The 27,718-nt window shown below is 36.5% G+C and overlaps 1 protein-coding gene across 1 annotated transcript in view; it reads left to right on the forward strand.

Moving 5' to 3' along the window:
* Positions 1-27,718, forward strand: part of THEMIS (thymocyte selection associated) — a 164,518-nt gene that overhangs the window by 62,092 nt on the left and 74,708 nt on the right. The window contains exon 4 of the mRNA XM_060167669.1: positions 10,179-11,227. Coding sequence (XP_060023652.1) covers positions 10,179-11,227 — 1,049 coding nt within the window. The remainder of the gene's footprint in view (positions 1-10,178; positions 11,228-27,718) is intronic.

Genomic DNA, 27,718 nt, shown 5'->3' on the forward strand with positions numbered 1-27,718 from the left:
ACTATTAGGGGACACAAACATTTAGTCCATTACAGTGTTGTCCTGGGACTTCGATTTAACACCATCCTGGTGGTTACTCTTTGACTTGCTTCTGTGTTTACTAGCAATTTCTGGACTCAAATAACTTATTGTTTCCAATATTGCCTTTGAGAGATTACATGGTATTCAGAAGTTTCACAGTAATGTGCTTTGTGGTAGGTCTGTTCTTTCATTGTGAGGAAAGTTTTCAGGTTGGAAATTCAGGTCCTTCATTTCTAGGATAAATTCTTTGATAATTGCCTTTCAACTGTTTTTTCTCTTCTCTCCTTCTGTAACTTCTAATCTCATGTTGAAGCTCCCATACTAATGTAGAACTATTTTCTTTATTTTATGTCTCTTTGTCTTTGGTTTACCTTCAGGGAAAATTTCTTAACTACATTTCCAACTGTTTTAATGAATTTTTAATTTCAGCTATCATATTTTTAATTTCTAAGAGTTATTTCTTATACCATTTTTTAACTGTTAACATGTTCTTGTTTTAAGGACTCAATATCTTATCTCTCTGAGAATATACTACTATTTCTTAAAGTTTTCTACTGTTCCTTGCATTTTATCTGCCTCTTTTGGCCTTTTTTAAAGTTTTAGTCTGTCATTCTTGTTAAATGTTTTCCTCAAATTCTTGGTGATTATTTCCCATTTGTTCATATTTACGTGTTAGACACATTTTTAATTTAATTTACAAGTGAGGCACTATTGATATACAAGCTCTTTGTTTTATGAATTTTAGGTTTCATTTTGTTGGCTTTTTCATTGGAGAATTCCCCAAATTCAGATCCTGTGAGTCTTTCCTCCAGGACTTGTTCAATTTCATCTGAAAAGAATCTTCTTGATACCTCCTAGGGGTTATGAAACTCTTGTAACTGAGTGGAGAAGTTGCTGAGGCTTTCACTGTTCCCCCATAGATTTAGAGTTCCCTTCTTTGCTTTCAGTTCCATGCTTCTCCCCTGCTCACCTATGCCTACTTTCCAGATTCTATGACCCTATACTGTTTCCTGCAGAGAGAGAGGTGGAAGGGGCTGTCACCTGTCTTCCCCAAATTAAAGCTGAAGACCTGGGTTTAACCATGCTTCAAACATTCACATAATCCCTTGTTTTGTCCTCTACCTTCTCCTCCACCTTCAGAGGGGCTTTATGCCTCCAATTCGAAAACTTTTGGGGAGTTGTGTGGGGCAAAAAAGGCTGACTTTTCACTGGACTCAAACTCCTTAGGCACATAGGCTTTCCTTTTTCTATTCTACCGAATCATTGACCGTTCTTCCATCTGAGTTCAATCTTTATCTAGTTTAAGGATTGCAGACATCTTTCAGATTCATTGAAACTTTTTCTTTCTTTTTCTCCTTTTTACCCTATGGCAAATTTCAGGGAAGAAAGAGTTGAAAAGCAACATATTTTACCCATAAACCTCACTACTTACTTAAATTGGTCCTAGGCCAGAGTTTTTCCTGGACCTAGTATAACCCTGAAAGGACTGGTTGCTAATATTACTAAGTGATAAGTGTAATTTATAAACTTAATCTTTTTAACACAACATAATTTTTAGTAATTTATGGAAGCATCTGAGTCAATTTCTTATGTATTTCTTTTTATCTTCTCAATGCTTGAGATAAAGTAAATGTTCATTATTCAATAAATTAAATACATGAATGAATGAATGAAACAACTAAAATAATTGCTTCTGTCTATATATGTTGTACAGTACAAAGTTCCTATTTAGGTATCAAGAAGGTTTTCTCACCCACCATATCCAGATTTGATTTGTTACAATGACATATTTATGAACTTAATAGCTAAGGAGAATGAATATTCACTTTTTGGCACCAAAATTGATATCACTTATATTTATATAACAGGTTCAATTTTTATTAGTGATGTTTTTCCTAATGTTTCCCTGAAAGTACTGTGACATAACATGATCTTTAGAACCCATGGATGCTCTAGCCAGCTTCCATTTCATTTTCTTCCTTTAGGCAGAAATCTTACTGCTAATAAAAACGTCAAACAGCAAGCAAAGTACAGTTTTTACTATATATGTGTATATATATATGTATATACATTTATTTATTTATTTATTCTTAAACTACCAATAATTAACGATTGATCATTCAGGGTTCTCCAGAGAAAAAGTATATAATATTATATAAATTGATATTATATATAATTGTATTATATTATCTATACATGATTATATATTAATTAGTTATTTAATTAATTTTAAGGTCTTGGCTAATGTAATTATGGGGGCTAATAAGTTCTACATCTATAGGACAGGCTGACAAGCTGGAAACTCAGGCAGAAGTTTATGCTGCAGTCTTGAGGCAGAATTTCTTCTTCTCTGGGAAACTTCTGTTTTTGCTCTTTAGACCTTCAGCTGATTGGATGAGGCTTATCCACATATTGAGGATAACATCCTTTACTTAAAGTCAGGTTATTTGGATGGTAACCACGTCTACAAGATACCTTCATGGCAACACCTAGATCAGTGTTTGATTAAATAGCTGGCTACAACAGGCCAGTCAAGTTGACACATCAATGAAGAAAACACGTTAATTGTGTCATTCAATATAAGAAAATGGCTCTTCACTTTTCTTAGCTTTTATAAACTAAATGAAAATGTAAAAGACAGAGTAGTGTTACAAATAAAGCCATATCAAATGCAAGGCTGTTCAAGGAAAGTCCTGATGATTTTTTTTCTGCTACAAATTTTGGAGAGTGATCCAAAAGGAACTTTATCTATTTATAAATACAAACAGAAGTAGAACCAGAGAAGGACCACCCAACAAAATGGAAATTCACTGTATAGCTTCTCTTAAGTTGAAATGAAACTGAATAAATGGAAAAAAATTAATTCACAGAATATTTGTAAAGAAAATTGAGACCAAATAGATGAACTATAAAGCAAATTTTAATTTAAAAGTCTGGAATGAGGCAAGTTCAGAAATTATTAGTGCATCAAATAATGATTGTATAATGAAGAGTATGATGTGATGCAAAAATGTAAACAAAACAATTCACAGAATAAATGAGAGCTGGAGACAAAATTTATGAAAGCACTTTAGAGAAAAATAGCTATAGTCTTGGAAAGTAAATTAAAAAATCAAACTTAGAAAGTGAAAATTTGCAAAAAATACATGAATTGTTTAATAATAATAATATAGGAGAAACTAGAAATTGAGAAAAACTGCAGGCTAGAATTTACAAAATTTGTTAAGAAAAAAATATGTAGAAACAACCATCTTGCTTCAAGACTTGAATAAGATTGTCTCAGTAGATTTCCTACCATGTACTGCTAATTCAGGCCTAATTGCAAAGGATAGGTCCTTGAATGCTGAGTTGAGACAAAGAGTATTCCAGAATTGAGTATTAGCTCTTCAAGGAAACATGCATTGCCTAACATTAACCAAGCTTAAATGTATACCTTTATTTTCTCTTTAAAGATAATTTTTAGTGGGCTCCCCCAAATTCACACTTGGCTAAAAGAGTTGTTGCAGTGGGAAATGCAGAAAAGCATCACATTATGATTAACATTAGCCCTAACTGTACAGGGACTTTCCCTGAAAGAATAGGCAGAAAGACAATGTTTAATGAAATGACTCAGAAGCAGAGAGAAGAAAGCAATGCTACCTTTTTAGAGAAGATGGAGTGGAAATTTTTTTCGCAAGAGCTCCCTTTGGAAAAACAGAAAACTTACCCAAACCAGAACAATTCATGTTTACCCAGGAAGAAAATTTGGGAAGTGTAAACTAATGTTGCATGAATATATACTGTTTTTACTTTAGATTAGTTTGAAACTGAAAAACTTGTAGTAAACACCATCAGGAATGTCTCTCATGCTCCGAGTTGCTGTCTTCTTATCTCTTTATCAATTTGAAGTCAAGATAACTTTTTTTGGGAAATTTTCTAATTTAGCTCATTTTCTATAACCATTTTCATTTCTGGTGGTGGGAGGGAGGATTACTTGTAAGATAAAAATGCTTGTTTAAAAATGTATAATACACACACACACACACACACACACACACACACACACACACACACACACACACACACACACACACACACACACACACACACCCTCACACTGGATATACCAAAATGTAAGCAGTGGTAGTCTAAAGATGATAAAGATTGTAATGTTTTATCTCCCCTCTTATTTTTAAAAAATATTTTTATATAATTAACTTCTTTATAAGAAAACAAAAAATGTTGATTTATCTTTCTTTTAGACACATACTTAGATATAATGAAATTTGCCATAAAAATTAATTAAGCCTGTTTCAGTTTGAAAACTTAAGTACGTCATTTCCAAATTCTAGGTAACTTTTTAATTTTTGAAAAATTTATTTTATTTTTTTTTATACAGCAGGTCCTTATTAGTCATCAGTTTTATACACATCAGTGTACACATGTCAACTCCAATTGCCCAATTCATCACACCACCACCACCACCATCCTGCCGCATTTCCCCCTTGGGGTCCATTCGTTTGTCCTCTACATCTGTGTCTCAATTTCTGCTCTGCAGACCAGTTCATCTGTACCACTTTTCTAGGTTCCACATATATGCGTTAATATACGATATTTGTTTTTCTCTTTCTGACTTACTTCACTCTGTATGACAGTCTCTAGATCCATCCACGTCTCAACAAATGACCCAATTTCATTCCTCTTTATGGCTGAGTAATATTCCATTGTATATATGTACTACATCTTCTTTATCCATTCGTCCGTCGATGGGCATTTAGGTTGCTTCCATGACCTGGCTATTGTAAAGAGTGCTGCAGTGAACATTGGGGTGCATGTGTGTTTTTTTTGTTTTGTTTTGTTTTTTTTGTAAATTAAGATTTTAATGTACTCTTGTCAATGAAGAAAGTGATTTCCTTTTTTTTTTTTTTTTTTTTTTTTTTTTTGTGGTACGCGGGCCTCTCACTGTCGTGGCCTCTCCCGTTGCGGAGCACAGGCTCCGGACATGCAGGCTCAGCGGCCATGGCTCACAGGCCCAGCCGCTCCACAGCATGTGGGATCTTCCCGGACCGGGGCACGAACCCGCGTCCCCTGCATCGGCAGGCGGACTCTCAACCACTGCGCCACCAGGGAAGCCCGCATGTGTGTTTTTGAATTATGGTTTTCTCAGGATATATGCCCAGTAGTGGGATTGCTAGATCATATAGTAATTCTATTTTTAGTTTTTTAAGGAACCTCCATACTGTTCTCCATAGTGGCTGTATCAATTTACATTCCCACCAACAGTGCAAGAGGGTTCCCTTTTCTCCACACCCTCTCCAGCATTTGTTGTTTGTAGATTTTCTGATGATGCCCATTCGAACTGGTGTGAGGTGATACCTCATTGTAGTTTTGATTTGCATTTCTCTAATAATTAGTGATGTTGAGCAGCTTTTCATGTGCTTCTTGGCCATCTGTATGTCTTCTCTGGAGAAATGTCTATTTAGGTTTTCTGCCCAGTTTTGGATTCGGTTTTTTTTTTTTAATATTGAGCTACATGAGCTGTTTATATATTTTGGAGATTAATCCTTTGTCTGTTGATTCGTTTGCAAATATTTTCTCCCATTCTGAGGGTTATCTTTTCTTCTTGTTTATGGTTTCATTTGCTGTGCAAAAGCTTTTAAGTTTCATTAGGTCCCATTTGTTTATTTTTGTTTTTATTTCCATTACTCTAGGAGGGGGATCAAAAAATCTTGCTGTGATTTATGTCAAAGAGTGTTTTTCCTATGTTTTCCTCTAAGAGTTTTATAGTGTCTGGTCTTACATTTAGGTCTCTAATCCATTTTGAGTTAATTTTTGTGTATGGTGTTAGGGAGTGTTCTAATTCCATTCTTTTACATGTAGCTGTCCAGTTTTCCCAGAAACACTTATTGAAGAGACTGTCTTTTCTCCATTGTATATCCTTGCCTCCTTTGTCATATATTAGTTGACCATAGGTGCGTGGGTTTATCTCTGGGCTTTCTATCTTGTTCCATTGATCTATGTTTCTGTTTTTGTGCCAGTACCATATTGTCTAGATTACTGTAGCTTTGTAGTATAGTCTGAAGTAAGGGAGTCTGATTCCTCCAGCTCCGGTTTTTTCCCTCAAGACTGCTGTGTCTATTCGGGGTCTTTTGTGTCTCCATACAAATTTTAAGATTTTTTGTTCCAGTTGCGTAAAAAATGCCATTGGTAATTTGATAGGGATTGCATTGAATCTGTAGATTGCTTTGGGTAGTATAGTCATTTTCACAATATTGATTCTTCCAATCCAAGAACATGGTATACCTCTCCATCTGTTGGTATCATCTTTAATTTCTTTCATCAGTGTCTTATAGTTTTCTGCATACAGGTCTTTTGTCTCCCTAGGTAGGTTTATTCCTTGGTATTTTATTCTTTTTGTTACAATGGTAAATGAGAGTGTTTCCTTAATTTCTCTTTCAGATTTTTCATCATTAGTGTATAGGGATGCAAGAGATTTCTGTGCATTAATTTTGTATCCTGCAACTTTACCAAATTCATTGATTAGCTCTAGTAGTTTTCTGGTGGCATCTTTAGGATTCTCAGTGTACAGTATCATGTCATCTGCAAACAGTGACAGCTTTACTTCTTCTTTTCCAATTTGTATTCCTTTTATTTCTTTTTCTTCTCTGATTGCCATGGCTAGGACTTCCAAAACTACGTTGAATAATAGTGGTGAGAGTGGACATCCTTGTCTTGTTCCTGATCTTAGTGGAAATGCTTTCAGCTTTTCACCATTGAGAATGATGTTTGCTGTGGGTTTGTCATATATGGCCTTCATTATGTTGAGTAGGTTCCCTCTATGCCCACTTTCTGGAGAGTTTCTATCATAAATGGGTGTTGAATTTTGTCAGAAGCTTTTTCTGCATCTATTGAGATGATCATATGGCTTTTATACTTCAATTTGTTAATATGGTTTATCACATTGATTGATTTATGTATATTGAAGAATCCTTGCATCCCTGGGATAAATCCCACTTGATTATGGTGTATGATCCTTTTAATGTGTTGTTAGATTCTGTTTGCTAGTATTTTGTTGAGGATTTTTGCATCTATATTCATCAGTGATATTGGTCTGTAATTTTCTTTTTTTGTAGTACCTTTGTCTGGTTTTGGTATCAGGGTGATGGTGGCTTCATAGAATGAGTTTGGGAGTATTCCTTCCTCTGCACTTTTTTAGAAGAGTTTGAGAAGGATGAGTCTTAGCTCTTCTCTAAATGTTTGATAGAATTCACCCGTGAAGGCATCTGGTCCTGGACTTTTGTTTGTTGGAAGATTTTTTTTTTTTTTTTGCGGTACGCAGGCCTCTCACTGTTGTGGCCTCTCCCGTTGCGGAGCACAGGTTCCGGATGCACAGGCTCAGCGTCCATGGCTCACGGGCCCAGCTGCTCCACAGCATGCAGGATCTTCCTGGACCAGGGCACGTACCCGTGTCCCCTGTATCGGCAGGTGGACTCTCAACCACTGCGCCACCAGGGAAGCCCGAAACAGGCTTTTTGAAAACCTGATTAACAGCAAGGAGTTCATGGAGGGAGCAGTAAATTAGAATGAGGCAACCCAGTGGCAGATGAGATCAACGTGGTACCTAGGACCTCGGTAAGGGCTTTCACTTTTACTGAAGTGAAAAGGACTGCCACTGTGGGGCTATGAACAGGAGAAAGATATGATCAATTTAACGTTTAAAAAGACTGTCTGGCTTCCCTAGAAAGATTTGACTGTAAGAAGACTCTTTAGGAAGCCACTGCAATAAACCAGGCAAGAAATAATGTAGCTTAGATCAGAGTAGTTCTGAGGTAATGGATGTTGAATGTTAGGAAAACAGAGAGAGAAGCTATGGATGTCTCAGATTTCTGCACCAAACAAGGAGAATGAGCAACAGATAGATTAGGTTTGGGTTGAGAAGATCAGAATTTCAGTTTAAGCATGTTAACTTTGAGACGTCTATTAGATAGCCAAGTGGAGATCTTAAATAGATATCTAGAGTGCAGGAGAATTATTTAGCTGGAGATACATGTTGGGAAGTCATCTGCATACAGATGGTACTTAAAAACATGAGACTGTGTAAGATCATGTGGGTGTGAGTGTGGACAGAGAAAGGAGGAGAACGAAGAAACGTTAAAAGGTGTGTGTGGGGGGGAGTGGGTGGTATGTAGAGGAGAAGAAACCAGAAAAAAAGTTGAGAAGAATTATAAGATAAGAAGGAAATAAGTGAGGTAACTCTAGCAAAGAGTCTAATATACTCTGTCAAATGCTGCTGTTATATCAAGTAGGATGAGATAGGCTAGCACATCTTCAGTGAATTTGGTATAGAAGTACTGAAGATAGGTCAGGAATTGGGTACATAAAAATTTAACAGAAGTTAGATAGCCTGGCCCGGAGGCTTTCTCTGGCAATAAAGTTGTCCTAAGTTATTAAGACAATTCTTTCCCCACCGTACCCATTGTACCGAAATGCAGACTGGGATCTAGCTTGCATTAGGGTCCCTATGGTCAATTTAAAGCCCTCAGAAAGTCCTTAATGGCATCTATTCTACCAGTGTCAAGTTGTTCCCTCAACTTGAGAAATGATCTGAGTCTATGAACCCATCTAGTCCTAGCTCTACAATTCTTAAACACCGTTCATTTTGATTCAAATAAGTGTGATTTTAAAGTTTCTAAAATTACCTTGGGGTTCAGGGAAACCTGTGGCAACAATCTCAAAGGTTTGGGTTTGCTAAACTTTATAAAATGAACTGGTAAAGGTTTTTTTTAGCGTTTCCCCCCCCAGTTCTTTTTTTAATGGAGAATCTTTATAATTTTTATTGAACTTCAGCCTATAGGCAACCGTCGGTTTTTTTCTTTTCTCTATTTTATGTTCAAGAAAATAAAATAATGCAATTTCATACTGTGTTTTTAGGAACTCTGTTACACAGCATGTGCAAGTAATGTGACACAAATTATAGTTTTCAGAGGCTGCATAAACAGTAATATAAAATGTAATAATATAGGTAATGTTTTATAAGAGAAACATTCTGTCTTCTAAATCTTCCAAATTATTAATTTTCAAAAGCATACAGGGAAGAAAGAATATTGACAGACGGGTGGCTAGATGTACTGGGAAACAATGGTAGATTGTGAAAAGGCTATAAAACATTAAGTGTTAGGAAAATGTCAAGAAAATATAAACCATTATAAAATCCTGTTGATATTAACATATAACTTTATTTTTTAATGCAAGACCATTTATAAGGATACTATGTGGGACAGTATATGGAGAGCAGAGGATTTCAGGACAATATTTTAAGTGTCTCTGTAGTCTCAAAGAAAGACTTCTGAGACAGTGGGCTCTTGGAAAGAATACAGAGATTCATTAGTCCCCAGGGACACATTAGGCAAAGAATACGTTGGTAAGCACTCTACCAGCAAATCTAGGGTTCCTGAGTGGCTCCTTTGACTGTAACCCATCCTATGCCACTCCTTTTCTAACTAGATGTTAATATAGTACCAGCAGAGAAAGAAATAGTTTTCACATTGGAAAAAGACTGCATTTTGATATCCATTTCCATATATTAATCTTGAGTACTTTATATCCCAAGATTTTGCAATACGGTTATATCCCACAGGATAGGATTTGTATGTAGAATGTGTGTTGGGCCTTATGCAGGAAGAGTCTTACTTGGAGTACCCAAACTTTCTTCTAAGATAATTTTATGTACAATATCTGGACCTCAAAAGCATGACCTAAAATGATATAATAAATTTTCTGGAAAAACACACACATATACATTTAAACACATGCACATATATTCATGTATGTTATGTGTGATAAAACTACAAAGAAGAGCAAGGGAATGGTTAACACCAAAATCAGGAGAATGATTACTCTTAGGTTGCAGTGAGGAGGATGTGATTTTGGTGAGGTTTGTAGGGCTCCAAGATACTGGTTAATGTCTATTTCTAAAAGTAGGCAGATTTATGGGTATTGTTTTTATTTACCATCTATTTCATTTTTAAATTTAAAAAAGGAAAGTCATACATAAGAAATGTTATATCATGAGCATCTGAGATTTTTTTTAATGAAATTTATTTATGGTACCCCTGGAGTGATTTTAATACTACTTCAGAGCAACATTTTGATACACAAAATGTCTTTTTGTTTTCCAGTTAGAAAGGATATAGTCCGTATCCTCCCCAGTTTAGATGTTGAAGTCAAAGACATTACAGACAGTTATGATTCCAACTGGTTTCTTCAGCTGTTATCTACACAAGATCTTTTTGAAATGACCAGTAAAGAGTTCCCCGTAGTGGCTGAAGTCATAGAAGCGCCCCAAGGAAATCAGCTACCCAGAAACGTTTTACAACCTGGGAAAACCATTGTGATCCACAAAAAGTGCCAGGCATCAAGGATCTTAGCTTCAGAAATTAGAAGCAATTTTCCTAAAAGACACTTCTTGATCCCCCCTAGCTATAAAGGCAAATTCAAGCGGCGACCTCGGGAGTTCCCAACCCCCTATGACCTTGGGATAGCAAAGAGTGAAAAGGAACCTCTCCACGTGGTGGCCACCAAAGCCTTTCATTCCCCCCATGACGAGCTGTCATCTGTATCTGCCGGGGACCAGTTCCTAGTGCAACACTCACAGACGACGGAAGTCCTCTGTGAAGGGATCAAAAAAGTGGTGAACGTTCTGGCTTGTGACAAAATCCTCAAAAAATCCTATGAGGCAGCACTGCTCCCTTTGTACATGGAAGGAGGTTTTGTAGAAGTGATTCATGATAAGAAGCAGTACCAGATTTCTGAGCTCTGTGCACAGTTCCACTTGCCCTTCAATGTGAAGGTTTCTGTGAGAGATCTTTTCACTGAAGAAGACATTTTGGCCGCTACACCAGGACTACGGCTGGAGGAAGCTATCACAGACTCTTATCTACTCATAAGTGACTTTGCCAACCCCAAGGAGTGCTGGGAAATTCCTGCTGGCCGCGTGAATATGACTGTTCAGTTAGTTAATAATTTGTCTGGGGACCCAGGATCATTTCTAGTCAAGACTCTGGTTGAAGAGATCCCTGAAGAACAGTATTATATGATGCGGAGATATGAAAACTCTTTCTCGTACCCCCCACCTCGCCCTCCCAAACATCCCTCCGTGGAGGAAACAAAGTTAAGCCTGGTCAACTTAGCAGAAGAAAAGACAGTGGGTCTGCCCAAGTCTCCCAAGGTAAGGCTATGATTTTGCAGTTTTTCCTCTTGAGTGTTTTTCTGGGGGCAAGTTATTTCAAGTCTCTTCTGAGTCTGGTTTTTGCTTACTTTTCTTCCTTTCATGCCATATTTGAAATGAGCCTTTCTGGTGCACAGTAGATGATTGAACATCAACAGAGCCTAAGCTGTTACAGCGTTTTGTATTTTGATGCTTAACCAGTAGATGTGACAAGAAGTTTAGGAGTTAGGACTAGCAGGGATGACACATGATTACAAACTGCTGTTTCAGTGTGTTTTGGTAATTAGGAATGGCTTATAAGGTGCCTCAGAAGCAAACCTCTTTTATTTTGGAAGTGCTGTTCACTTTTTTCTAGGTAGAGTTGTTTTAATACTTCATCCAGGAAACAAGCACACAATCAACTCCCTTCTTCTGGGGACGGGGGTACCAGGAGCATGCATCTATAACACGTGTCTTCATTTCGTTTTATGTGTGGAAAGATGTAAAAATATCTTGGCAGAACTGTGTGAGAACATGGGCATCTGCCCACATTCTGCCTGTCTGAGAACTGTCATCTTTAACAGTTCTATTGAAAAACAAAATCAATAAAATTGCAGGCAGTATGAGATCATCGCAGAATCCACAACTCCATAACCACTCTAAAGATGGGAGGGGAGGCGTTTCAGCTTCATTTCTGCTTAAAGTTTTTGCCTCTTGAAAACTCCCTGCTGAGTGCCTGGAAAGCACTTGCCCTTACACCACGGAGCTTAAGTCGTTTATCTGGCAGGCAGTGGTTCTCTGGTGTGTGGAAATAGTGCATTCTGCCCTGGCAGATGTTGTGCGAGCAGCTTGGGGAAACAAAGCAATTAGTAAAACAAAGAGAGATGCTGTGTTTACTCTCTATACTCAGGAATGATAGCAGCCTCAGGCTTCAAGGATGTGGGTATGGAAATACATTTAATTCTACATTTCAAAGATTGAATTCTGATTGTGTGCTGGGGAAATCCAGTAAACATCTTCAAACTCAATCTCAGGAAAAGATAAAACCAGCAGAAATTTCCTTTCCAGAAAAATCAATTTTGAAGGAGTCATTTTGAAACTAAACTAAACAACTGTTTCCAAATAATGTTGATTAACAGGCTGCTATTAATGTGCAGAGTGCCTGGCTTTTCCTGTTTAATATATTTTTATTACTGAATTGAATGATGTGAGAGATGGAGCGCTGTTGTCATTTTTAGTGGGAAGCAGAATAATGTCCCATCCCTCTACCCCCATCCTCTCACCCCCACCCAAGGTGTCTATACCTAAGCCTCCAGAACTGTGAATATGCTACATTGGTTAGTAAAAGAGACTTTGCACATGTACTTAAAATTAAGGACCTTGAGATGAGATTATCCTGGATTATTCAGGTAGGTCCAAGTTAATCACAAGAGTCCTTAAAATATCTTTCTCACTTAAGGTCAGGGTCAGAGAAAGATGTGACTACAGAAGAATTTTAAAGAGATGCAGCATTGCTACCTTTGAAGATGGAGGAAAAGATCATTGAGCCAAGGAATGAAGATGGTCTCTAGTAGCTAGAAAGACAAGGAAGCTTTCTTCCCTAGAGCCTCCAGAAAGGAGCACAGCTCTGCTAACACCTTACTTTTAGCCAATGAGACTCCTGTTGAATTTCTGACTTATAAAACTCCAAGATAATAAATTCATGTTGTTTAAGGCACCAAGTTTATGTTACAGCAACAGTAGAAAGCTAACATAGGACATAAAATTGGGAGGGAGGAATAAATAAAAACTTTAGATAGAAAAATCTGTATTTAAGTTAGGACTTGTTTTGCTGGCAAAGTGGCTCTTTTTCCCTTTTTCCTTTTAATGAAAGTAGTAGCTCAGGTACCCTTGGAGAACCTCAGGGTATACAGCTAGGCTTCAGGGACAACTGGAAACAGGATCTAGAACACAGACAGAGTGGGTCTTCCTTTTCATCACACATTGGACATTACTTCTGACAGTTCCTGCATCTTGTAGTTTCATCACTAGAGAAGAACATAATCTCTTTGTTTAGTTCCAATTTTTAAAAAGGGAAGGACTTTGGATCACATGCCCATCTCTTGGTTCAATCAATTCATTGGCTGCCCCAGCTACAGCCAGGATTGGTGGGGAAGGGAATAAGGACTAGTTGTCTCAAATAATAGAAATATGTCTCAAATAACAGTATGTGAAGGTCTGGAGATATAAAAAAGTAGATGCCTATTACAATCAGAAAGGAATAGATCAAAAATCGTAAACTTCTAAGAAACCATTTGTAGAAAACAATAAATTTAATAAATTTAAAATGTCCTTTGAAAGAATGTCAAATGAAAATGATCTACGTGTTTTATTAGAGAAACTCACAAAACAGCAACGTTTCATCTAGGTTACTGCTTGGAAAAACCTTCAGTCCTCCTCCTATGTTTCTCCTTTACTCTCACACTACTGCCACACTCACAACACCTCCGACACCAGATGCATGGAAATTTTCCCTCAGCAAGCGATTCTTTGACACCAGTTGGGTGTCCTGCAGTTACTTAACTCAATTCAGACGCTATCTACCTGGAGATAACATCAGATCCCACAGGTTAAGAGCTCAGTCCCACAGGTTAAGAGCTCAGTCCCGCACGACTGCTCCCCACTTCAGATGCCAATTGCAAGTAGTAGGTCCTCAGGTTACCGACAGCCTCTTTCTGACTTGGCTGCAAATCAGAGGTCCCCAGGACCCCCTCCTCAGATTCCATTAATTTGCTAGAGTGGCTCCCAGAACTCAGGGAAACACCTACTTACATTTACCAGTTAAAGGATATGATACAGAATACAGATGAACAGTCAGATAAAGAGACTTGAAGGGTGAGGTCTGGAAGGGTCCCGAGAGCTCAGGAACTTCTGTCCCATAGAGTTAGGATACACCATCCCCCTGGTGTGTGGATGTGTCCACTAACCTGAAAGTTCTCTGAACCGGGTACTTTTGGGAATTTTATGGAAGTTTCCTCATGTAAGCATGATCGATTATTAACTCCTTTTCCAGTCCTTCTCCCCTCTCTGGAGAATGGGGATTGGGGCTGAAAATTCCAAGCTTCTAATTATGGCTTAGTGTTTCTGGTGACCAGCCCCAATCCAGGAGCCATCCGGGAGCCCACCCAGAGTCACCTTGTTAGAACAAAAGACACTTCTATCACCCAGGAAATTCCAGGAGATTTAGAAGCCCTGTATTAGAAGCTGGGGTCAAAGACCAAATATTAAAAAAGAAGATGTTCCTAGTGCTCTTATCATTTAGGAAGTTACAAGGGCTTCAGGAGCTCAGTGCCAGGAACCAGGGCCAGAGACCAATACATATATTTCCTATTATCTCCAGCTACTAAAAGAAAACAAATGCAATCTTTGACTAAATTCATACATGTAGGATTCCAGATCAACTTAATAATTCCTAACTACTTGTTTATTTTTCAGGCCCCGTATGGATTCTTGTGTCTAGCTCTGCGTCCCACTCCTAAAGAATATTGATTACCTGAACTTTGTTAAGATATTAAGAGTTGTTTGTTAAGACGTTAAAAAGTCCAGGAGCCATTTCCTTCTGTAAATGGTTTAGGGAACTGAGTGAGAGTCTAAACTTGAATGACTTGGTACTAGATGATATTAGTTATTTTATACATTTAAAGAGCTATTTTGTGGCAAAGATTGCATTCTTATTTTCCATTACAACACTAGCTGAGAGTGAAAGGGAGGACAATTTTGGAGTAATATGTTGGGACTTATTTCTTATCTCTGAAGAGGGTTCAGCAGAAGCTAGGAAACCCTAGGCCAGTAATGGTGTCAGGAGATTCCTGCTTGGTTGAAAGTTTATCAATTGATTGAGAATCTATGATTCTTTGTTTATGATAAGTTTCATAATTTCTGGTGTGGTCGATAAAGAGCTATATTTTCTCTGAAATCAGTTTAAAATGTCAGAGGATGTTATAATTTACCTGTGTGCAGACCTACTGACCTCCTTATTCTCAACAATTTTTCTCACCATGAAGGTAGGACTCCACTTAGTAGATCGTTTTTGAAATTTAAACAGATGCTCTGTCAGTTTCTGCATAGTGTACTCGAAAAGTCTTGCAACCAACCATTTCTTATGATCACAATGTCATCCTTTTATATATTTCTTTTATATTTCTTCTGATATCTACATTAAAGCTCTTCTATTTATGTATGCGTTTGAAGTGGTTGGATAAGACTTTTTTTTAGCACTTTGCAGGCAGGAAGCAGCCACTGAAAATCAGCCTCTAAGGTTTTGGATTGTATATGGAATATTGCTTTAAATTCAGAGAACAATTTGTGACGGTTATTCAGGGTTTAACTATTCAAACTGACTTAACTTATTAAAATACCTTATTACATATGTAGAGAAGAATATCAGATACTTCATTATATAGTTTACTTTTGTCTTCCTAGTGTCATTAGCTTTACTAGATCATTTCTTGCATTTCACAACAGGATAGTTGTACGGGCTGTCTAATTAAGAAACTAAATGTACTCAGTGTTAGCCAAATTCACTTGTAGTAGGTATCCATTGTCGGTTATGAGCCCTACACATTCACCTAAGAAGTTTAGAAATTAAGACTATCTGAGGACAGGTTATTGGAACTAGGATAAATAGAAAGAATTGTTTTCCAAGGTAAGATTGTCAACTGTTCTCTAATACCTAAATAAGAAAAAGACAACTGTAGTAGAAATTAGAGAATTGTGGTTTGGATATAAGCAGGGGCAGATGAGATGGGGGATGGATTTCAACAGAATTGACTGCACACTTCCAGGCCCATGAAGTTTGACATTGAGGGATTTTATTCTTGTTTTTTAAATGTGCTCGTGAACTGTTTGGGAAAATAATGTATGAAGTCTAAAAAAAAGGGATGAGAATGTACCAAGGGACCCTTCAAATTTCCTCTTAGGCTTATAACAATGTAAAAATAGTACCTTTAAGATTTGTGCATTCTGATACTTGATCAGATGAAAACAATATTATAAAGTGACTAAATAAATGAGGCTGGGCCTAAAATTCTGTTCTAAATAGCAATGTTGTGGGGTAAACACTCCTTCCCTGGTGGTTTGTTTCTATGTCGGAATTAGTTTCAGATAGTTTGAAAGAGCATATTCTCGCTGGGGTTTTTGCCTGTCGTGGATATATATGGCTATGACTTCTGAGTGCCACGTAGGAGAAATGTAACTTCTGCATTCTCATGAAAAAGTCTATAACCAGATAGAAAAACAAACCTTTGGTTGAAAGATGAGATATTCCACTTCTTCGGAGACTGCATCTGGGACCAGAAATCTTGCATTTCACTAACTCTGGCCATTTAATGCCCAGGTGTCCACTTTGCTGCCGTAATTTCTAGATTTTGTCGGAGAAGAACACCCATGGGAGACATTAAGGCAAAGAGCATGGGAGGCAGTTATGGGAAGGTACTGTGACTTGAGCAGAAAACAAACTTTGTACCAGAATTAGAGTGAGAGCTGAAAAAGGCAGAAGGAAAGCAATAGTTTCTGGAAAGTGCAGAGAGAGAACACTTCAGCAGCTGCTGCTGGGTGCTAAGACTCATTTCTGATCTGGTGTGACAGGGTGGCTGAAAAGTGGTAAAGATACCCACACTCCTAGGCTAAATCTAGATCTTTAGAGACATCCACTCATTTGTTGTCTATAGCATATAGTCCCAAAGGGTGTGATTTGTTTTTGTTTCTGTTAACCTGATGTGGTGTAAAGACATTAAGCATGTTTGGATTTGTTACCAACTTTGCAATTCTGAAGACTGATGCCGGTCTATTCTTGGTGTGTCCTCTTGGTCTAACATAGAAGCTGAAAGTCTGTTTCCCTGTGAATAGAGAAAATTAACATTTCAGCCATTTTCAAAGACCAAAGGCAAAGAATGTGAAACATAGACATACTTAAAAAATTGGGGGTTTGAATCCAAATAACAAGGAAAGTTAAGGGAATCTATGATCTTACTTTAAAAAGACAAATTTTAACTTTGAGATACAATTTTAGCATATTTTAGCAGATATTTAAGCTGTTCTTAAGGCAGATTACTACATCATGGTTTTTGAATTGCCTGTGGTTTGTGGTCTAGTAAATGGCATTAGCTTGTAAACAGTCAGCTATAGTAGGAAGAAATGAAAAAGATGGGAGAAACAGGCAAAGGATAAATAAAGGAAGTGCTGAGTTGAAAATTAGCCAAACTCAAGTTCCAACTGAAACCTTGCAGGTAGAAATCTGTGCCCAATGGGAAACAGAGAATATTTATAAGTTCTTTTTGTGCTTTTGGAAGTGGGAAGGTAATCAGAACTTTCAAACTTTTACTCTAGTTATGACATGTACTACCTTAATACTTCTAGCTGAATAGCCGAAGAATGTCTGAATAGACATTAATACCTTAATACTTCTAGCTGAATAGCCGAAGAATGAGTTTTAAATGAAAAATAATTGGTTAAAGTAAGACATTAGAAAATATTGCCTGATTTTAAGGGAATTACAAGCATTAAGTGAACAAGCTATCAAACTTATAAAAAATTTATTTTCTCTAAAGAACTTTTGTCCAGAGAACATTGTTTCCATTCTGGGGTGGTTGAAATACACTCCTGCTTGGAAATACTTGAATGAATCAAGAATTTACCCGTCTTTGAGCTATTTACCAACTGAGAATGCTCTCACTGGGGGAGTGAGGAAGGGCTGATGAAAAACATTAGTTAATATTGTTCCTTGCTTCTCTCTCCCATCTTTGGAGTCAAGAACTAAAATACCACCAAATATGTGATTATTATATTTTCAGTGTTAGTATTACTTTTTAGCTCCACAAAAAATGTAAATTAAAAAGTATTTATTTTTCCAGTGGATTTGCAAAATCATTGAATGAAATTTGGAGTAAATCATTTCACATTTAATTTTTGGCCTTTACAAAGGTTAGAATAGTTTTCACTTTCTTAAATGTCCATAACCTGTTTAGAAATGAGCAGCCATAACAGAAGAATCAGCAGTTTGGAATGTTCGATGCACAGTATGTATGAAAGGAGGGCATTTGACTTTCCAACTTCCTATAATCCCTATAGTGATTTTAGTGTCTAGAATCTTTGAGGTGAGTGTGGGCTCACTAGATATTTAACTGCTGTTTTTTGAGCTCACTACCTTCATTTTCTTTTAAAATTTTTAAAAAATCCAAAGAGTAATTGCTTTTTCCATTCACACTGGACTCTTCTCCAGCCAAATTCTCTCTCACAGGGTTGTCAGGCATCCTGTGTTCAATAAAATTTTGCAAGGTCTATGATACAGACAGCTTCGGGCTGTATCAGTAATTTAAAACCCTCCTGCCCATTACTGAGCTCTTCCTCTGTTGCTGATATTATGCTAGGTGCTTACAGGTATTATTGTCTTATTTAATCCTTCACACTGCTTCATGAAATGGGTCCTGTTATTTTTTGCAGGGGAGGTAATTGAGGCTGAGAAATATGTAATTGTCGTGGTTACAAGCGACACTTGGGTTGCCAAATTTTATGGTCAATCCTTAGTTCTCATATTATTTAGATACTAAGCAGTAAATGGCACAGTTGGATACCCCCTACCTTATGAAATTGTTTCTTTGTCTTCTGGAAAATCATGCCCTCCTGGTTTCCTTATGCTGCACTGGTTGAATTTTCTTTTGAACTTCTTGCTGCTTCTTCCTCTGTTCTTCCTCATATCTAAGTGTTCAAGTGCCTTGGAACACAATCCTTAACCTCTTCTCTATCCATGCTCACTTTTTAAGTTCCCATCTATACTCACAAATTTCTCATTTTATACATATAAAATGCTCAGTAGAATTAGTCATGTATAAGGATTTATTAAGGAAAGCAACTGGAAATGATCTGTTTTTTAAAAAATCTATTTAAATGTGCTTGGATGTCATCTTTTAAGGAAAATTCAGTCTTTGAGAGATGCCAGCCTATAACAGTGTGTCTGGTCTATAGCAGTTAACACTTTTCACATACTCTAGAAGATGTCAAATGTCAGGAAAGTGATGACATAAAAAAAGACGGTTCCTTCTAGCATGTTATTCTTGTAAATGTGGGTTTATTGCGCTCAGGATTTTTTTTTTTTTTTCTGATCCAGTAATGGGAAAAAGCCGGAGAATACCTTGAATTATCTGAGAAGTTAGAATTTTAGGGAAGGTCTAAGGCCATTTCCAGCATCAGCAGAATGTTCTTCAGTAACAATTCAGGTTTAGCTGAAATAAACTTCAGGAACTAGAACTAAGACTAGGACTAGGACTAGTAATTCTGAAATTTCCCATCAAGTCAGTGATAACACTGACTTCAGGAACTAGAACTAAGACTGAAATAAACTTCAGGAACTAGAACTGAAATAAACTTCAGGAACTAGAACTAAGACTAGGTCTAGGACTAGTAATTTTGAAATTTCCCATCAAGTCAGTGATAACACAGATCCAGAGAGAACAAGAAGCCTTTTCTTCATTAAGGGAGCTATGGACCTATAAAAGGAAAAAGACTAATAAGGATTAATGGGTAAAGGATCTCAGAATAATGGAAACATTCTTAATAAGCCAAGAAACATCAAAGCACATTACTGATACATAGAGGAAAACTAGAACTATATAATTGCAATAAAAGATTGAGGAGAAAGATTTTAAAATCTATTGGCTTGCATTTCTTTAAATGTTACTCTAATTGTGCATTGTACATACAATGCTTTTAAATTATTTATATCAATAATTATTTTTAAATGTTAAAAATAATTGTTGTAATTGTTTACACTTATTTTAGTTCCACAGATACAAAGCCATAGTTATGTGCCATTTGCTGTGATAAGCACTGGAGACACATTAGGTGAATGAAATGCAGTATCTGTGCTCAGTGGACTTTCTGTCTAATGTATTAGACACAGGAAAACAGACAATTACAGTATGGAAACTGGAAAGAAGAGTCCTATTAGGGGGCCAGTATAGGGATTTGGAAGACAGCTTATTAAGATTTCCTATTGAAGTGTGGGATTGAGCTCAGAAAATGATATTTAATGTCTGGGTTGAAATATGTAAGTTTAGACAAGTAGGAATAGTCAGATGTAAAGTGATGTTTAGTGTGATCTAGCCAGAAGGAACATCCTGTGTTGGCAATAGTATGGAGACATAACCTTATCAGGATCTAGGAGATGCTTAAAATGGCTGTAGCAAAAAAGTGATTAATATGAGGATAGAAGACCAAAGAGGGGCAGACGTAAAAGGTGGGTCATTACCTAATTTCTTAGCTCAGGGTTCACAATTTGTTCAGTTCACTTCTTAATCACTCTGTTTCAGATGGAGAATGAGACTTTCTCAATACCGGCTTATTAGTTTTCCTGCCACACCATGCTTTCCCAATGGACAGAACTCAGTTTTCATGTTACTAGACCTATCTATTACCTGGTTCCACCATCAGGTGATTACATGATTGTGGACCTCTCTCTTCTTAGCTAATTTCCTAAGGCTTGTTACCATGTTCTTGGAGATCTCACCCACCATTCCTGATTTTTCCTCCCTTTAATCATTTATTTTTTTCTGTTTTTCCAAGAGGTACTTTTTTTGTTACTTTCACCTCTTCTTTGACAATAAACTTTGGTGCCCCATGAAACCCACAGCTTAAATGTTTATCTTAGCACTTGAAACAAACTAGTTCTCATTTTCTCCTTATCCTCCTAACTGTTAAAAAGAAATACTGCATTTCATTGTTTTAGTATACCAAAAAATGAAGAAAAACAAAATCAGTTGTATTCCATATTTAAGAAAAAAAGACTGGTCCTTTCTAAACTGCTCTGTTTTTTAAGGAATTTGGACATTCTAAAGAGAAAAAATGGAGGCTATTTTAGGGTTTCTAGTTGGGAAATACAATAAAATTTCTATTTTAGATACAAAACATCTAGAAAAGGCAAGTTTATAGAGACAGAAAACAGAGAAGTGGTTGCCTAGGATGGGGGGTAGAAGTACTGATGAAATGCAAACAGGCAGCATGGGGGAACTTTCTGGGTGATGAAAAAGTTCTAAAACTGGATTGTGGCAATAGTTGCACAACTATAAATTTATTAAATTCATTGAATTGTACACTTATAATGGTGACAACATCAATTATACCTCAATAAAGTTATTCAAATGTCTATTTTAGAAAAACACTCTAACTATAAAGCAAATAATCCAATCAAATAGAAGCAGGGAGACCATTTAGAAAGCTAAAGTACTAATAGAAGAGATAGAAGATGATTGCCTCTGTGATTGAAAGAGTAATATTCAAGAGAATTTTAGGCTGTGCTATCTGTAAGATGTGTGATTGTTGAAATGTAGGGAATAAGGAAGGCACTGTGTAAGGAAAATATCCAGACTTCTGACATACGCATCAGAGTGGATGGTGATGAAATTCATTAACTCAGGAACACAGGACATAGGTAGAAGGATGGTTTTGCAGGAAAAAGGTGAGAGTTTATCTTAAAGTATGCTCAGTTAGAAATATCTGTGAGAGGTCTGAGATGAGGTGTCTGGTGTGAAGTTAACAACGGTCTGTAGCTTGGGAAAGAATTCCAGGCTGAAGTTGATGATTCAAGTGTCAGCAAATATAAATGGTAAATGAAGTTCTGTGAGAGGATTATATGAAGCTGGAGAGTGTGTAGGTCATGAGGAAAAAAATGGACTTCTGTGAGGAAGTCCAGCATATAAGGGACAAAAGCAGTACATAAAAAGCATAAAAATGAACAATTGGAGAACTTCATTAACTAAATGCTTACAATGAATTAGTCACCATTCTGAACTTTTTTACATTGTATGGACTCATTTAATTCTCACAAAAATCCAGTGAAGGTAGTCCCCAAATTATTGTCTCAATTCTACAGGTGATTAAGGCTCATCAACACTGTGTAACTTTCCAAGACCAAAAGTATGGATTATTACCCTTCAGGTAGAAATAATGAACAGTATTTAAAGAGACTCAATGCCATTGAAAGTACTTCTGATTTTAGAATCAAAATTCAAACCACGACTGATTGATGCTTTTATTTTTCTTCACAAAAAATTGTAGAAATCATCCATGTACTTAATTTGTACATAACTTAGAGTTTCATGGGACTGTAAATTGTCAAAGGCAAATTTTCTGAAACACGGCAGCCTCTGTTAAGGAACCTCACTGATGGAGGCTCCTTTCCTGGAACATGGCGGGTTGTCACTGTGTAAATAAAGGAAGCTAGAGAATGGTGACCTGGGAATAAGGCACTGATGAGAGATCTCTAGCTCTAGCTCTATCCACTGCACACAATTAGCCAAAGAAAAGTATAGTCCATGTCTAATTGGGGTGAGAAGGTGTAACCTTCCCTTATTCTTGGAAGTAGAAGGAAACCTGATACTAGTGAACAATACAATGATTACTATACTGTCTTTAAAAACATTAATCACATTTAATCCTCCTTCTGTATTTCTTATCTTTCCAAATGCCACTACCATCTACTGAGTAGCCTAAACCAGACACCTAGGAACAATTGTTTTTTTTCATCTTCCCACTTTTCAATCATTAACTTTATAGATTCTACTTCTTTAATATCTCTTAAACAAATACCGCCTTACTTCAGGTCTTCATCATTTCTTGTATGGATTATTGAGACCATCTTTTAACTACATTTGATTCTTGAACAACACAGGTTTGAATCGAGTGCATCCACTTGTATGCAGATTTTTTTACAGTAAATATAGTAACCTTTATTTCTGGTCACACTATATTCAAATATATTATACAAATCACTGATATACTGATCATTGTAAAGGGAAAATCTTACTGAGTAACTCTTCTGCTCTCTGTGGTTTTCCTTTGAATTTTTTATCATCTTTATTTCTAAAGCCTTCCTCCTCTCCATACCTTGCCTCACATTTACACTTCAGCCATACTGAATTTGTAGTTTGCAAAGACTTGATTCTTTCCTGAGTTCCCAATCTTTGAAAATGGAATTTTATTATTTTTATTTTTTTAACAACTATTCATTGGGGACTTACTAAATTCCAAATAGCTAATTAATTCTCATTAAATCCTTTAAGTGTCCCTATGAGTGTTACTCTTATTCCTAATTTATAGACAAGGAAACTGAAACTCAGAGAATAACTGCCCATGGATGGACCTGAAAAACGTTATGCTTAGGGAAATGTCAGGCACAGAAGGACATGCACCTCATTATTCTACGTTTATGAAGTATCTGAAGTAATCAAATTCATAGAATCAAAGAGTGGAATGGTGGTTGCTAGTGGAAGGAGGGGAAAATGGGAATTACTAATCAATGGACATAACTTTCAGTTAAGCAAGATGAATTAGTTCTAGAGATCTGCTGTATGATATAGCACCTATATTCAAAAATTTTGTATTATACACTTAAAAATATGTTAATAGGTAGCCCTCTTGTTAAGTGTTCTTACCACAATAAAGCAATTTTTCACTTTACTTTTCATGGGACATGATACAATTGGAGGATTGAGTAGGGGGATGACAAAAACTGACATTTTAAACTCATTCTGACTTTTGTGATGCTGTTAGACAGTAAGGGAGCAAGGATGGAAGCAGGGAGAGCAACTGGGGGACATGCCTCCATAATGCTGTCCTGAACCAGGGTGGTAGCAATGGAGGTAATAAGAAATGGTGAGTTCTAGAAGTATTTCGAGTGCAAAGCCAAAAATATGTTTCTGGGTTGCATTTTTCCCTCTTACTTTCAATAAGGAATCTTCATCTTATAACTTCTCTACTGCTGACCTTTTAAATTTATTTCTACCTGGGTTCTCTTAATAACATAATTTTCTTCTCTTGGACTTTATATGGGCATAATTCTCTTTTTAAAATATTGAAAATTTAATCTTAGATGGCTATGATTTAAAAAAACAAAAAAAAATCTGGAAATTAGGAGAACATGATTCTTGTCCTGGCTCTGTTACTAATTTGTCATGTGATCTGGGATAATCTTAGCATCCTTGACTGTACAATAAGGTTGGAGCAAATAATCAGTACCATTTCTTTGAGCTGAAATATTCTACAAATCTCTGATTCCATATTTATACACTGGTCAGTAAAGAGTTAAAAGTAACTGAAAATCTTCATTTGAGTTCTATGAAATATCAACAGGTTGCTTTGCCATTCGTGAATAATTTTAAAGAGAAGAAACTGAAGTATCCAAAAATAAGCTTATGGTATTTTGGGGGGATGGTGGTCTCCCTGGTGACATTGCCTATAAGAGAAGCCCTTATCTGGAATGCTTGATTTAATGGGGCCTGTTTGGGCTTATTAATTCTGCATTTAGTAAGATTTGGCCCCTGTTTTCTCTTTTCTCTTTTTGTACTTCTCTGGGAAGATTTTCCCAGGAACTGCCTTTTTCAGAACCACCCTTCCCTATTTCAGTCCTGCACTTCCAAAACCTGTTTTATTGTGGTTGTGTCACTCCATTAGACATTCATACAGCAATATCTCCATCACCTTTTTATCCGCTTCATCTTAAAGTTTCCCTGTATTTGACACCCTTCTTGAGATTCCTTTCTAGGGCTACCAATTCCATCCCCATGTTGCCCACTAGAACCCATTCTTTGTGTGTAACTTGTCTCTGTTCTCACCTAGGTCATGCAGTGCATCTGCTTCTGTGCAATGGTGCAGCCTAGTCCTTCCAGATGCTAACTTAATTTGTTTTCAAAGGAATATAGCAATATTGTTTTCCCCATCTCAAGGGTGTTACATTTGTGACTTTATTTGGCATTGAGAGACCAGAATTAAGACACTAAGAGGCTATGGAATGAAAGGCAGAAATAGCTTGTTCTTGCAGATGGAAAGAAATTTACTCCCATTTAGCTAAAAGCACAAGACCTTCCTAATCAAACATTTAACATCATGACCAGGGCAGGGAAAAAGTATACTTGCTTAGTTATAATTGGTTCAGCTCACAGAAGTGGATTTCTCATTGTCTGTGCAGCTACAGGAAATATGGTTAACAAAAGCACATGTCAGCCTGATTGAAGCTGTCCTATAAAGCCCTGCCAGACCACTCTGTACAACTGTTATTTCCTATTATGAAAACTAAATCTTGAGTCATGGTTAAAAGGTAATCACTGTTCAAGAGAGTGGTCTGTAGAGGTAAGCAGTAATTCGGATTTGATTGGCAACATAGGCTTTTCAGGGAATAGTTCAGAATGAGAAGCATTTTGAGAGAGCCAGAAACAATTCAAAATGATGATTCTCAGAATTTTCCTAACATTAGGTTATCGATAAATATGTTACATAACTTTCAAGTTGTGTCTTTCCTAGCAACTATAATAATAACACAAAGTGGTTTTGTGTACTCCATCTCATTTGAGCCCTATAACACAACTTTGTGATATAGGTACCATTATCACCATTTTATAGCTAAGGAGACTTGCCCAAGGTTCCCAGTTTGCAGTCAGTGTCAGGGTGAGCCTTTCTTCCTGCTCTCCCGTCAGCAGAGCCCCTGTGCTTCTTATGTTCCCATGATGCCTCCTGGAAAGGTAGTGTATGAATGCCTCTATCAGTTTTTTGCTGTATTGTTCCTTGCATGGAATCCATGTTGATTTTTCCATCATTGGCAAAACAGAGCAATAGTACCTTCATCGCAGGGTGATTGTAACGACAAAATCCTAAAAAATAACACATGTCTAAAAATTAACATATTGAAAGGGACTTACTATGGCCTCACCTAAAAGCTCAATTTCAGTTGTTTTATATGCAAATTTCATGATTTGAAATAAAGTTATTTCCTTTAGGTAAAAGGCATTGTGATGAGGTACATCAGTAACTTAAATTTAGAAGCAAGCACACATTTGTTTTTATATAAAAATGCTGTTGCTATACATTGTTGGAGAGAGGGATGTTGTAAACCATTTTCCTCTTTGGATCTGCACTGTTTCTGTAGTTCTGTGTGCTAACCAGAAGAACAAAGACTGTGGTAAGCCAATACACTTGGATTGTATATTGGCGTTGCTACCAACTTTTCTTTGAACTTTATAAAATCAATGACTCTCTAATTCTGTTCTATCTTCTTCTGAGAGAGAGCAGATCTAAGTTTCTGGGTATTCCTCACTTTACTTAGGAGAATTTTCCAGTTCAGACCAAGTAATGAAGTTATCTTGGCCATAGTTTCCTTGGAATTCCTTAGCATTTTATTTTTTATTTTACTACTTTACTTGCTAAAATTAATATTGATATACATATCTCCTTTGTTAGACCGGCATAGTCTGTGCACCAAATGCCATAATTCAAATGAGTGTATGACTATCCTCAAAAGATGCTAAATAAGTCTTTGTCTAGGGTTGAACAAGAGAACAAATTTTCAAGGCACTTGAAATATCTACCAGAGAAAAACACTTGAATTATATACAGAACTCATGTAGTTTCAGTGCAAAACTAAATAACTTTAGGACTTATTTCTAAACTACATGCTAATCATACTCAATTATTTATCAAACTGTCTATCAGTTGGAATATGTAGGTATAACAAAACAAAACAAAACAAACAAACAAAAACAACCATAACCCAGGATAGTCAGGCCATGTAGGTTATTACAGGCTATCGAAAGGACTCTTTTTTTTCCTGTGACTGAGATAGGGAACCACCAAAGGGTTTGGAGCAGAGATGTGGTATGATATGACTTATGCTTTAAAAGAATCACTATGGCCCTGAGTGGGCCCAAATTATTAACATCAGCAATGTTTAAGATACCAAAGCTTTGTTTCTACAGTGTGACCTAGATATTATGACCATTTAATTATACTTTTGAAATTTATTTGAAAATATTTTTACTATATCAAAATAAATAAAGTCAATTTTATTTCTCTAATATTTTGTCATATTCTGGGCAAGCAGGTAGAGGGTAATGAGGATTAAGTGAGGTAGCCTTGTCTGAACAGAATTTATAACATACAAAAATGTATTGTCTCTTCAGTGATAAAAAGGGAGAATCTCTGCTGACGTCATCATTTTTGTTGTATCTTTTCAAGAAGAGACATAGGAATAAAATGTAAAAAGAACTTATTTTCAATTAGGATACTACAGTCTAAAAAATATATTTTAGTACCATGTTACTGCCAGTAAATGATTACTCTCAAAAAAGTTCATGTAGTTCGGACTAAGACAATAATTATGAATATCACTGATTTCTTTCATGAAATTGTCAATAATGATGAAGACAGCATTTTACCTTTTTTCCCTTTACATTAGTCTCCTAAACTTTTATTATTCAATAATAGAGAGTTGTAGAATAAATCAGGACAGGTCGCTAGACTGTTTAGCCTCAATCCCTAGATCTGGTTACTGGAAGGCAATTCTCTGTGAATGCTATTGTGCTACCACAGGGTCCAGACTTTCTGAGGAAAGACCAATGGCAAACTTGGTTAAAGGATAATTGAAGAACAACCATGTCCTGGAATATAGAGGTAGTATATTGCTTCAGAGGGATTATGAGACTTCTCTTTCCT

Source organism: Lagenorhynchus albirostris, chromosome 12 (assembly GCF_949774975.1).
Source record: "Lagenorhynchus albirostris chromosome 12, mLagAlb1.1, whole genome shotgun sequence".
In the NCBI taxonomy this organism is placed as follows: Eukaryota; Metazoa; Chordata; class Mammalia; order Artiodactyla; family Delphinidae; genus Lagenorhynchus; species Lagenorhynchus albirostris.